A 12,494-nucleotide genomic window follows, 5' to 3' on the forward strand; every position below is an offset into this window, starting at 1 on the left:
CAGGGGCTGCGCCAGGGTCCGAATGCGGAAACAGAACCCTGGAGCACTGCCAGGGCCCGGGACCCCGCGCACATCCCCCGCACGCCGCGCGCCCAGCAGCCGGGTAATTCAGTCCGGCCCGACCCCTTCCAGAACGCACTGCGAACAGCCCCAGCTCTAGTCACTCTCCTCAGGTCCCGCCCCCTCCGCCAACTTCCTCCGCTCAGGGCCGCCCTGACAGGAACACCGCCCCTTCTGAAGCCTAGGCTCCGCCCCCTTCAGTGCGGTTCCCGGAAGCGCCTCGGGCCCTCGCCTTTCAATCTTCCGGCCTCCTTGCTGACTCGGGCTCGTTTTGCCCGGAGTCTTTTCGAAAGGGGACAGTGCGTCAACACGTCTGCACGTGAGACGGCGGTGTTCCTGCGCGTTATAGCCGCTTCCGGCGGAGCCTGAGTGTTGATGTCCCGCGTCTGAGGCCGTGTTGAGCTGGAAGCTGAGCGAGCTCCGGAGGAATAAGGGGAATTCTAGTATTTGCCGCGGTAACCTCATCAGCCCGCCAAGATGGCGATGCAAGCGGCCAAAAGAGCGAACGTAAGTAACGGGGATGTCTGCCGAGGAGGGAAGGATTCGCTGTGGACTCGGGGCGGCGTGGATCAGGGTATTCCCGGCCCTTCTCCGTCCCCAGGGCGGGGAAGCCAGACGTTACCGTGCTGTCGGAGGGAAGTTCAGCCTGGCCTGGCAGCCTTTGTAGCTTCGCCTTCAGCCTGGCGTCTGCATCTTCCCGGCTTAAAGGCCAATAGCACAGATAAGTCCCCAATAAATAACCTAATGGCCAACAGGCGACGAGAGCCTGAGAGTCTTCTCATCACGGAGCTCTTTGGACCCTTCATGGGTTTTTTAATTTAATTTTTTATTTATTTCATTGGTTTTTTTGTGGGGGAGAAGAGGGGGAGAGAAAGAAACATGGATTTGTTGTTCCACTTACCTATGCTGTCCTGTTTGAAACTTGTTTGTGCCCCGACCGGAGGCGGAACCCGCGATCGTACCTCGGCGTATTGGGATGACGCTGTAACCAGCTAAGCTACCCGGCTGGGCGGATCCTTCCCGTTTTAATTCAACACTTCTAAGCAGCTACGATGTACCAAACTTGCGAGATAGGAGACAATTCATCAGTTATAATAATTGAAAAGCTACCTGGTGCGAGACACAAGTCTAGGTATTGGAGATGCAGCGGTGAATAAAACAAAAAGCCCGTCTGCTTACATCCTTACGTGAGAGAGGGGGGCGTTATGGAACCCCCCCCCCCAAAAAAAAGAGTCTAAAAAAAGTGTTCAACTCTAAGATGCTGAAAGGTATAGTAAGATGAGGGCAGATCTTTGGACATGGTGATATGGAGACTTTGGGTGATAGGATGATTTTCACTTCCGTGGGTGAAAACAGTAGTGGAGGGATGACATAGAGGATGGAGGTTAAGAAAGTGGAGGCAGTTCCTTCCACAGGTTTGCATGTAGACAGGGAGAAGGTGAGTTAGGTGACGGCTGGCTTTTCCTTTTTGAGATGTGTGGCATAAGGTGTCTTTGTATGCCAGTGGGGACGATGGTCTAGTAAGTGGGAGAAACGGATGGTGTAAGAGGAAGATGGGTTAGATTCAGGCGGTTTGGAGTGGATGAGGGGTTGGCATGGTACTGAAAGGGAACATGGGTGCATATGGATGAATGTAGGTCGGCAGGTTTGGTAACGGGAGTATAAAGTGTTTACCATTTGGTCATACCTGTTTTTCCTAGTAAGCAAGAGCCACGGTCCTCTCTCAGGATGGGCAAGGAGGAGAATGCCCAGCCCAGCTCAGATACTAGAGGGGGTGATGGTGGTGAGTGTGAGGAGAGAAGAGAGTGTGATTTAGTGGCTTGCCATTGGAGAAAGCAGATTTACTAGGGAAGTCTATGTGATGGACAGTGTTGATCATCGGTTTGAACTTATCCTTGAATCTTAAAATCTAAACTTTATTGTACTTACTTGTTTACCATTCGTCACCGCTACTAGATTGAGGGCAGGGACTAGGTATATTATTCTTGGATTTATACAGCACAGCTTAGTGCCTGACAGTTGCCAATTTAATAAGTAGTGAGCAAATTAATGACTATTACGTAACTGTTCATAAGGAGCACAGAATCTGGTGGGATATACACATTTGAGAGTCATCCACTCAATGTGGAAATCCTGTGTGTGGTGAAGAGACTGTAGAGTTTGAGGGGGTGGGTACATGAAGGGTCAAGACAAGAAGTCTAAAGATAAAACTCTGGAAGAGCATATTTTAATGGCAAAAAAGACTGAGAAGAACTAACTAGCCAGAGAGTTAGGAGAAAGCCAAGGAAATAGTATCAAGCAGGTCACAGTCAATAGTGCCAGAGGCTCAGGGAAGTTAAGTATGATGTGAATTGGACGCTGCAAGTAAAAAGTGTTAGTGAGTAAAAGCACTCCCATCAGCGTTTTGGGTTGGAAGCTACATGGTGGTACATTGGTGAGTATCAGTGAAGTAGAGTATGAGGCAGTAACTGTAGACTTCCTCTTTCCAGATGCTTGACTGAAGAAGAAAAAGAGAGCAAGATAGAATAATAGAGAGCTACTAAGTCTGGGGAATGCAGAAACCTTGTCTTCCCTCCTTCACTGTGTCACCCTAACACTACTAGCCTGGTGTATATGTAAAGAAGGTGCTCATTAGCCCTAGCCGGTTTGGCTCAGTGGATAGAGTGTTGGCCTGCGGACTTAAGGGTCCCGGGTTCGACTCTGGTCAAGGGCACATGCCTGGGTTGCAGGCTGGGTCTCCAGGGGGGGCCATGCAGGCAGCAGCCAATCAGTGATTCTCATCATTGATGTGTGTCTCTCCCTCTCTCTCTCTCCCTCTACCTTCCTCTCTGAAATCAATAAAAAACTTATTTAAAAAAAAAAAAGAAGGTGCTTAGTAAATATTTTTGAATGAATGAAAAGGAAGCCAAATAAGTATTTTGTTTTCTGTCGTGATGGCAGTACATAAGCAAACTGCTCACCTGAGGAATAAAAGAAACCAGTCGTATTGGCAATCAAATCTAAATAAATGATAAAGGCATTGACGGAAAGCCTGGGTTTTGTAGTAGCCCCTTATTCCTACTGATAGTCTTCCCTATAATCAGTGCCCAGTTGCTTTTCCAAAGAGTATGCCATTTTCAGTATAGCAGATTATAATTTTTGGTCTTGGCTTTTTTTGTTTATTATTTTTTATTATGAGAATTTCTTGTTCACTATGAGAGTTTTTTTAAATGGTAGCATTCTCCTAATTATAATGACAATACATGTTTCTCATTTCAGATTCGACTTCCACCTGAAGTAAATCGGATTTTGTATATAAGAAATTTGCCTTACAAAATCACAGCTGAAGAAATGTATGATATATTTGGGAAATACGGACCTATTCGTCAAATCAGAGTGTGAGTTTACTGAAACTTTCGAAATGTTTAAATAAAATGATTGTGTAATCTATAACCTTGGAATTATAGCTGACAGGGGGGCCTGAGAGCCTCCGAGGCTAATTGAAGTCAGGGAGATGAGATTTTTTTCCTTTTTTTGTTTGTTTGTTTGTTTGTTGTTTGCAAGGGGGAAATACCTACCGAGGCCCTTATGATCCAGCTCAATGAGAGCCAACTAATTGTGAAGTTACTGAGAGCATGAATAGTTTGAGGGCTCTGGAAGGGAAGGAAGAACTAACATTTATTGTACACCTGCTATTTATAAAGTCAAAAACTATGCTGTTATATGCATTAACTCTAATTTTTTCAACAATCTTCACTGTCTCTTTTACTGACTGCAGAATTTCTGAATAAACTGAGTAAAGGGATATAAAAGTAACTGAGGAAAATGATTTTTTTTTCAACTACAGCTTCCTGTGGAAGATTTAAAAGTATAGGGAACCCTTTCCCTGATCTGCTCTTTAAATTAAAATAAATATTTTTTTAAATAACTATTTTTTTTAAAGAAAAACTCCATTCAGACATAGCTGACTAATAGGAGCCATCACTCCTCAATACTGTACTTTCCAGTGTAAGACTGAAAATTGGTTCTTAGTGTGAGAAGTAGGAAAGACTAGAACATGAAGATTATGACAAAGTTTCAAACTAGTTTTTTGCTGTTATTGGTTTAGCAGCTATATTAGTATTCTTTTTTTTTTAAGTATTCTTGACAGAACAGTAAGTTTAACCTATAGCTATTTCACTTAAAAACAAAAATTACCTAATTCAAGAAATTACAGGATTATCCAGCATACCCTTCCATAAGGTTTATTTCCTCTAATGGTTTTCAGGTAAATATGTGTTTAATTAAGTCTGATTCAACTCTGCAGGGGGAACACACCTGAAACTAGAGGAACAGCTTATGTGGTCTATGAGGACATCTTTGATGCCAAGAATGCATGTGATCACCTGTCCGGATTCAATGTTTGTAACAGATACCTCGTGGTTTTGTACTATAATGCCAACAGGGTAAGTATAGCACAGTTCTCATCATGGGGGGAGCCCACATAGGAATTCCTGCAGAACTGCACCCTTAGGGGAGATGGGTACTCTGAGCTCCTTTCTGGCTGGTGCTATTAGTGGAATTCATTTGACTATAGATTGGTAACTTAACTTTGGCACTTACCACATTTTCAGGCATTTCAGAAGATGGACACAAAGAAGAAGGAAGAACAGTTGAAGCTTCTCAAGGAGAAATATGGCATCAATACAGATCCACCAAAGTAAACTTTTTCTGCATTTTTATTTTGGACTGAAAACCCATGAATCACCACCCTACCCTTTTTCGATTTTTAATTAATACTGAGTATTGCAGTTTCTTGAGTTCAGAATTTCGTTCCTGAAACCTTGATACATGTTAGAATATATTGTTAGTAAAGTTGCAGCTTTTTGTAAAACATGTCAGTGTTTTCTCTTGAGTTTTCCCATCCTGTTTGATATGGGGGGGGGGGGGTAGGGGAATAGCAGTTGAACCATCTCAAGAATTCTGTGGGGGTGCGTGGTCCTAGGGACTGAGCTCCTTGAGCAGAGAGCTTTTTGTGTTCTTAATGCCGCCAGTGTGCAGTCCAGAGCGTAGCCATCAGGGAACTTGCGAGGGGGTCGTCATTTATTGAATGGCTATTAATAGTGAAATCTTCTTAATAACTCAGTGAAGGTAGTATCTCCATTTTGCAGATAAGGAAATCAAAGCTCATCATGTTGGTTGAATGAATAAAAAGCTTACATTAAGAAGTTGCTGTAACATCAGCCAGTTATTAACCATGCCAGTACATGTGAATAATACTTTACAGTTAACCAAAAGACCTTTGTTGATATGGGTACCCTTTGTTTAGAACAGAGGTCTATTCTAGAAATGGCCAAACAACAGCACATTGTTAGAAATTTGAGAGCAAGCAGCTTGGGTAGTGTTGGTTGTTTCGTGTGTGAGATTGTACTAATGTAGTCTTTCTGTTTAGTTAGTAAGTGTCTGTGTATATTTTGGACTTTAGTTTATAGTATATCTTTGCTATACAAAAATATGTGATGCTTATTCTTATAATCATGAGTTCTCGTGGCATGGAAATAGTATAGTTATTGCCACATTCATCATAGTCTGGCAGCCTGGAGGAGTTAGCTATAATTTTCTTTTGATAGTTTAGGCATAAGCCAAATGGAAAAACATGGGCTAATTGTATATATATAAATATAAAACTATAACCCAAAACCGACTTGAAGGGTACAAGGACTAAATCATTTAACTGGACAAAGAGCATCTATTCTACTTTTAAACGCACTTAGCTTTGAAATCTATCATTACTTTAAGAAAACAGGCTATTATATCTTTTGTACTATCTTCTCAAAGCCTACTATTGAAAATGAAGAAATAATTGTCTTCTTGTTATGTCTGAGTGCTTTTTGAAAGCACTGTAAGAGTCATTTCTAAGGACAGGCATGACAAAGGAGCCACAGCTGTAATTTTCTTATGAATGCTTTTGTGAATTCCATATCAATTATTGTAATGCACGATGTGCCTTTAGGTATTTACAAATGTAAAAATAATTTTCTAAAAGACATTTTTGTACAGGGAAAACAAATTAGACTTACAGTATGATGTGTCTAAGTGGCAGACTGGCTTGCCAATAGTGTAGTTGTTTTAAATTAACAAGGGGAAATTCCTATTGACAATTATGGCCAGTCCATCATTTGGTTTCATATATCTGTTGGCTGAATTTCATGATCTTAAGATTTTTTAAAATTCTCTGTAACTGTTTGGCAATTTTGTGGCCTGTCCTAGTTAAGATATAAGAACTTTAATTTAGTGGACAAATATTGAGGACCTGCTCAGTGCCAGGTCTGTGCATGCTAAGATGCTGAGGATACGGTTACAGTTCACCCTCTGTACCAGGCAGCGAAGGCTCAGTTTTTCAAACTGCTTTTAAGGATGCAAGGAATGATTGTGTCCGTGCATATGTATGTACACACACATGTCTGCCAGAGCTGCTTTACATTCCTCAAGGTTAAATTTCTAGTTTCTGAGAAAGATGTTGTATGACTCGAGGATGTGTTAACCAGAAGTTTGAAAATGACTGATATGACAGCTCATCGTCACTCTCCTGTTTAACAACTTTCAGTGGCTCTCTCGGGACAATGTCCAGGCTTGTGAGCATACTGTATCATGATTCTCTGCATCATCTTTTAAGAGTGTCAGTAGAGCGGGGCCTGCGAAGCCTGGCATGTCCTTTCCAGGTGCTAGCCAGTAGGTATTTGCAGTTTTTTATGTTTGTGTTGGTTCTTAGTGAGTGTCTCCTTTTAACACCTGTGCTATACATACTCTAGACCAGCCGTGGGCAAACTACGGCCCGCGGGCCGGATCCGGCCCTTTTGAAATGAATAAAACTAAAAAAAAAAAAAAGACCGTACCCTTTTATGTAATGATGTTTACTTTGAATTTATATTAGTTCACACAAACACTCCATCCATGCTTTTGTTCCGGCCCTCCGGTCCAGTTTAAGAACCCATTGTGGCCCTCGAGTCAAAAAGTTTGCCCACCCCTGCTCTAGACCAAGATCTTTTATATCAGCAGTCGCCAACCTTTCGGACCTCACGGACCACCAGTAGTCCGCAGACCACCGGTTGGCGATTGCTGTTTTATATGACTCCTAATGGTCACCTCTGGTGGTTTTTCGTTGTCCTATTGGTGTCACATGAGAAAACAGGCTGAGTTCTCAGAAATTATCATAGACATTTGTGTTATCAAGGAAAGCTCCAGAAAGGAGTGAATGCAGCCCTTCTAGCTGGCCTAGTTCCACAGTAGAAGTGAACCCAGGGACTGGGTGATTAAAAGCAATGCAGCCCCTTTCTCATTTCATTCTCCCCATCTTAAAGACTGCTTCTTTTAACTCCTCAGTCCTCAGCAGAGGACTACAGCCAGGACTTCCTGGAGACAAAGGGTAGATGAAGTAATAACCAAGATGATGAACCCCCCCCCCTCATGTATATGACCTGAGTCTGTGAAGGAAACTAATAGTACCTGTCCCCAGCCCCTTCTCAGTCTTAATCTCAAGTTCAGAGATTGCTGACAGAATACTCCTCACTAAGTTTAAAAACTATGCCAACTAAAAGAGAAATCTCCTGGCCATATTGCCCCAGGCTCCTGTGATGAGCACACCAGTAAGCAGGCTGATTTAAAACCTACCTGAGAACTCCCATGAGTTACAGTTCATGTTGATTAAATTAAACAGTATATGTGGCAGAAACATAGTTTCTTCTCTTAGGTAATTCCCAATGTAAGTTAGAACAAATCTAGATGCAACTAAGCAGTTAATGTGAAAACAATCTCAGAATCGCAGTCTTATCAAAAGTAACTTAATGTGAGTTAGAGTGTGGCTCGAAGGCCTACCACACCTTCATTTGTTCAGACACACAATGTTCTTTTTCCATCTCGGTGAAGGGAGCTCATCCCTTTAAGTCTGAACAACTACAGATCGCAGGATCCCAAAGTGCTGGAATCCCACATTTGATTGCTAGGCTATGGGATTTGAACACAATATATTCTTTTAGTTATTCAGAGGAGACTTGAGCCTGTGAGATGAGCGGCAAATAATACCTACTTTGTAGGGCTGCTTAGAGGATTGGTGACCAATTTATTTTAAAATATACAGAACAAGGCTCAGCATGTACAGTACTCACATTGTAATTATTATATTTATTCTTTCTCCTGGCTACTTGGAAGGCTCCTTTCCACTATTTTTCCCAAGGGCGACTGGCTTATGTGGTCCTTCAAGTACTTCCTATCTACAATAAGGATGACAGGAATTTGTCAAGCACAGAGCCTTTATTTTACATGTCATTTCCAAAGAGGACAGTTTGTAAGTCAGCAGCCAACAATTTCTAAGAGAGAAAGTGACAGCAAAGGTAACTGGCTCAAGTCCCTCTGTGTAAGCCATGTACATTTCATGTCTGAGTACCTTGTGTGTCTGGCTTAAGTGAAGGTAAGGCAGTGTAGATTGTGCAAACAAGAAATCTGTGTTCTGTTCTCAAGAATGGCTATTACATGCATCACGCAAAATGTACAACCTGAAATGTTTTGATCTGCAACCGAAGTTTCCTCAAGCAAAGATGCGCGTGAACAATGACCAACACATACAGAGCAACTTGGGCAGAGAGAATGGATAATGTCGCGGGGCAGCGAGGTTAGCACACTGATCAAGAGCCCCAAGCAGGAGGAGCCGTCCCAGTGGCAGAGCAGGCTAGGAGGGTGAGCAGCAGCCATCTCCAGCCACCTTAAGTTCCTGCCTTCACTCTAAGTTGAGCAGCTCCACGTCAAAGATGAGGGTGGCATTGGGAGGGATGACACCAGGGTGGCCAGTGGCTCCATACGCCACATCAGGGGTGCAGGTCAGCTTCGCCCTCTGCCCCAAGCTCATCTAGCAGGGATGGGGGCAGATGGGGAGAGGAGAAAGAGGACCCAGCTTGATTTAAAAGAAAAAAGTAAGGTAACTATGGCATTTTCCCAAACCATCCTTGTGGTAACTGAAAATCTGAGATGAATTTTATGCATGGCACACATATATGTTATATGTTAAAATATGTTGTAACACATACAGATTCTGCCTCAGAAGAGCAGAAACTTGACTGTGGGACAGTAACTTCCACCAAGCAGTCTCAAATTCATTCATCCAATAAACTGCTGGTTATCAATTAGTGTACGGCCCAAACACTTCTATTGTTCATAATTGTTCCCACCCTCTTCCTAAAGAGGGTGTCTAAAGCACATGTACAGCACACACTCAAGTAGGTGGCAGGCAGTTCATTAGAGAACTTGAGCTTAGAGCCACAGCAAGGTGGAGAGGGCTGAAAACTACAGTGGAGCATCAGATGGCTTCACAGACCCAGGAAGCAGAGCTTGAACAGGGCTCATCACAGCAGTCATCAAGACCCATCTGGTGCCCAGCCAGTGTGCTCAGTGGTTGAGCATCAATCTATGAACCAGGAGGTCATGGTTCAATTCCCAGTCAGGGGATATGCCCAGGTTGTGGGCTCCATCCCCAGTGTGGGGCGTGCAGGAGGCAGCCGACCAATGATTCTCTCTCATCGGTGTTTCTATCTCTCTCCGTCTCCCTCCTCTCTGAAATCAATTAAAAAAAAAAAGACCGGCCTGGCATTAGTGAGACTTGGTGAAATGTGAATAAACTGATTTTTAAATACTAAATATCTGACTCAAAAATTTTAATGGATTAGTTAATAGTATTGTAACAATGTTAATGTCCTGATTTTTGTCATCTATAATAATAAAAGCGTAATATGCTAATTAGACTGGACGAAGCTGGGGCTATAAGGGAAGCCCAGGTCCCAGGTGCCTGCTGGCAACTGGAGGGAAGCCTGGGCTCCGGGTGCCAGAGGGAAGCTAGTGCCGGCAGCCGGGGGAAAGAAGGCTACTCTTGCATAAATCTCATGCATTGGGCCTCTAGTTGTACTATGATTATGTCAAATGTTGCCATTTGGGGAAGCTGGGGAAGGAACATATGGGAACTCTACTATTCCTGCAATGTTTTTGCAAGTCTGAAATTGTGCATTTTCTTTTTATTTTAAAGTCCACCTTGGCCTACCCTACCCCAACTCTTCTGCTGCCTTGGTCAGGGATAGCTGGTAGCTCACAAGCCCCCCCGTTAGTTTAGTTCTGATCAAACCCAGGGGATGAGCTTGAGATATAAGAGCCTCCAGTGACACAAAAGAGTCATGCTGGCAACAAAAAGGGCGGGGACAAAGCCAGGACTGAAACTAGATGGTGTGTAGTAGTGGTCTGTGATGAGGTGGGGTTAGTGTTGAGCTCAGATCCCGACTCCTCAAATCCCCCATTAGAAGGATCTTCATCCTACCTGGGCTGCACCCTCTTCAAAACCCTTGATGACTTCTTGTTTGCCAATTCTGAACTTGAAAGGTTTGTTTCTGTCTCTGGATGAATCAAATTTCTTTCCATTTTGGAGCATTCCTGTGAAAACAAGAATAAGGTGGAAAAGAGCTGTGGTCATGAGTCAATTGCCAATTCAGGCTCAACGCATCTAAAATGGAATTCCTATTCTGCACTAACCTCTTCCAATCTTCCCCATAGGTTCTGTTGCCCAAACAAGAAACATGGACTCTTCCCTCTGCCTTATCCCATACACAGCCTATCAACAAGTCCTTCCTATCTTTGGAATCACCTATTTTCTCCATTTCTATTACCATCCTGGGGCCTCGCCAAGTCTCCATCCTGTCTCACTTGTGTATAGGAATAACCTCCGACGGGTCTTTGCTCCATTCGTACTTCAGGATCTGGCTGTTACCTGCCTGATAACCCTCTCTCTGCTCTCCACTTCCCTTTCCCCGCCATGTCCTATTCAGGTCACAACTTTCGCAAATACCTCTGCACTTAAACCTTCTGTTAAAAATATGACAACAATAAGAAGGCATGCCATAGCATGGGAGATGTTTGAAATGGTATAACCAACAAAAGACTCATCTAGAATAAAGAACTTCATAAATCAAAAGACAATCTAATGTTTTTTAATGGTCAGAATTTAAGCAGGCAAGAGGATATCCAAATGGCCAATAAGTACATGAAAAGGTACTCAACTTCATGAGCCTTTTTTTAAAAATATATTTTGATTTTTTACAGAGAGGAAGGGAGAGGGATAGAGAGTTAGAAACATCGATGAGAGAGAAACATTGATCATCTGCCTCCTGCACACCCCCTACTGGGGATGTGCCCACAACCAAGGTACATGCCCTTGACCAGAATCGAACCTGGGACCCTTCAGTCCACAGGCCGACGCTCTATCCACTGAGCCAAACTGGTTAGGGCACAACTTCATGAGTCTTTAGGAAATGCAACTCAAACTCACAATGAGATACCACTGGGCACCCAGAGTGGTCCAGAAACAAAACAAAACTTGATAAAATCAAGTGTTGATGAGGATGCAGGAGAACTGGCACTCTCAAACATTGCAGGTGGAAGTGGAAATTGGCACAACTACTTTGGAAAGCTATTTGCAGTATCTGGTGAAGCTGAGCAGGCATAACCCTATGCCCTAGCGATTCCACTTCTGGGTATATAGCCAGCCAAAATGGGTACAGATGTGGATCAAAAGAAATCTTACAAGGCTGTTCAAAGCAAAACTGTTCATGATAACCCAAAACTATAAGCAACCCAAATGGCCATCAACTATAGAAAGGATAATGTACAGTAGCCTATATAATCTACACTAATAAAAGAGAAACATGGTAATTGGCGTACGAGCTACCCTTCCCATTGGCTAATCAGCATATCCTTATGCAAATTAACTGTCAGCCAAGATGGCGGCCGGCAGCCAGGCAGCTGGAAGCGAACATGAGGTTTGCTTGCTGCAGTGACTGCGGACTCCAACCCCCGCCTGACTTGACGGCCTCTGAGCTACAACTCTAAGAAACTATGTACTATGTTGCAAATGTAGTAGCTAAACAAAACCCCAGAAATCAGCTTTCAGCCAGCCGGGATCTCAGAGCTAGAGTTATACATTGTTTCGATTATAGCAGCGGAAGCCTCAGAGCTAGAGCCAGAGCTAAAGCTGGCCCAGAATAAAAAAAAGAAAACAAGGAGCGGTTGGGAGCTTCAGTCAATTGCCAGCCTGAAAGCAGCCCTCAGCCCCTCACCCAGACTGGCCAGGCACCCCAGTGGGGACCCCCACCCTGATCCAGGACACCCTTCAGGGCAAACCAGCCGGCCCCCAGGCCTCTATCCTATATAGTAAAAGGGTAATATGCCTCCCAGCACTGGGATCAGCGGAGCCGCGAGGCCTCCTGGCACTGGATCAGCGTGACAGGGGGCAGCGCCCAAACCCCCTGATCGCCCTGCAGCTCTGTGTGTAACAGGGAGCGGGGCCACAACCTCCCTATCCGCCCTACTCTGATCGTGACAGGGGAAGGCACCCCAACCCCCTGATCAGCCCTGCTCTGTGCCTGATAGGGGGGAGCTCCCCAATC

At 43.9% G+C, this 12,494-nt stretch overlaps 3 protein-coding genes across 5 annotated transcripts in view; 2 read left to right on the forward strand and 1 right to left on the reverse strand.

The window, feature by feature from the left end:
• The window catches only part of TP53I3 (tumor protein p53 inducible protein 3), a 13,660-nt gene extending 8,754 nt beyond the window's left edge, over positions 1 to 4,906 (forward strand). Inside the window, 4 exon segments of the mRNA XM_005874924.2 lie at positions 1 to 567; positions 3,319 to 3,437; positions 4,346 to 4,484; positions 4,653 to 4,906. Of these exon segments, the coding sequence (XP_005874986.2) occupies positions 1 to 429 (429 nt within the window). The 3' untranslated portion in view covers positions 430 to 567; positions 3,319 to 3,437; positions 4,346 to 4,484; positions 4,653 to 4,906.
• SF3B6 (splicing factor 3b, subunit 6, 14kDa) lies at positions 320 to 4,914 on the forward strand. Its single transcript, XM_005874925.2, has 4 exons — positions 320 to 567; positions 3,319 to 3,437; positions 4,346 to 4,484; positions 4,653 to 4,914. The coding sequence occupies exons 1-4, from the start codon at positions 538 to 540 to the stop codon at positions 4,740 to 4,742; spliced, it is 378 nt and encodes a 125-aa protein (XP_005874987.1). The 5' UTR covers positions 320 to 537; the 3' UTR covers positions 4,743 to 4,914.
• Positions 4,915 to 8,309: 3,395 nt separating this feature from the next.
• Positions 8,310 to 12,494, reverse strand: part of FKBP1B (FK506 binding protein 1B, 12.6 kDa) — an 11,426-nt gene continuing 7,241 nt past the window's right edge. For 2 of the 3 annotated variants that reach the window (XM_005874926.2, XM_014546681.1), the window contains 2 exons: positions 10,373 to 10,485; positions 8,310 to 8,920 (listed from right to left, as the gene is read on the reverse strand). In XM_005874926.2, the coding sequence (XP_005874988.1) occupies positions 8,792 to 8,920; positions 10,373 to 10,485 (242 nt within the window). In that variant the 3' untranslated portion in view covers positions 8,310 to 8,791. Of the gene's footprint in view, positions 8,966 to 10,372; positions 10,486 to 12,494 lie in introns of all 3 variants that reach the window. The other variant, XM_014546682.1, reaches the window with a different exon arrangement.

The sequence above is a fragment of the Myotis brandtii genome, unplaced genomic scaffold (genome assembly GCF_000412655.1).
Source record: "Myotis brandtii unplaced genomic scaffold, ASM41265v1 scaffold454, whole genome shotgun sequence".
NCBI lineage: Eukaryota > Metazoa > Chordata > Mammalia > Chiroptera > Vespertilionidae > Myotis > Myotis brandtii.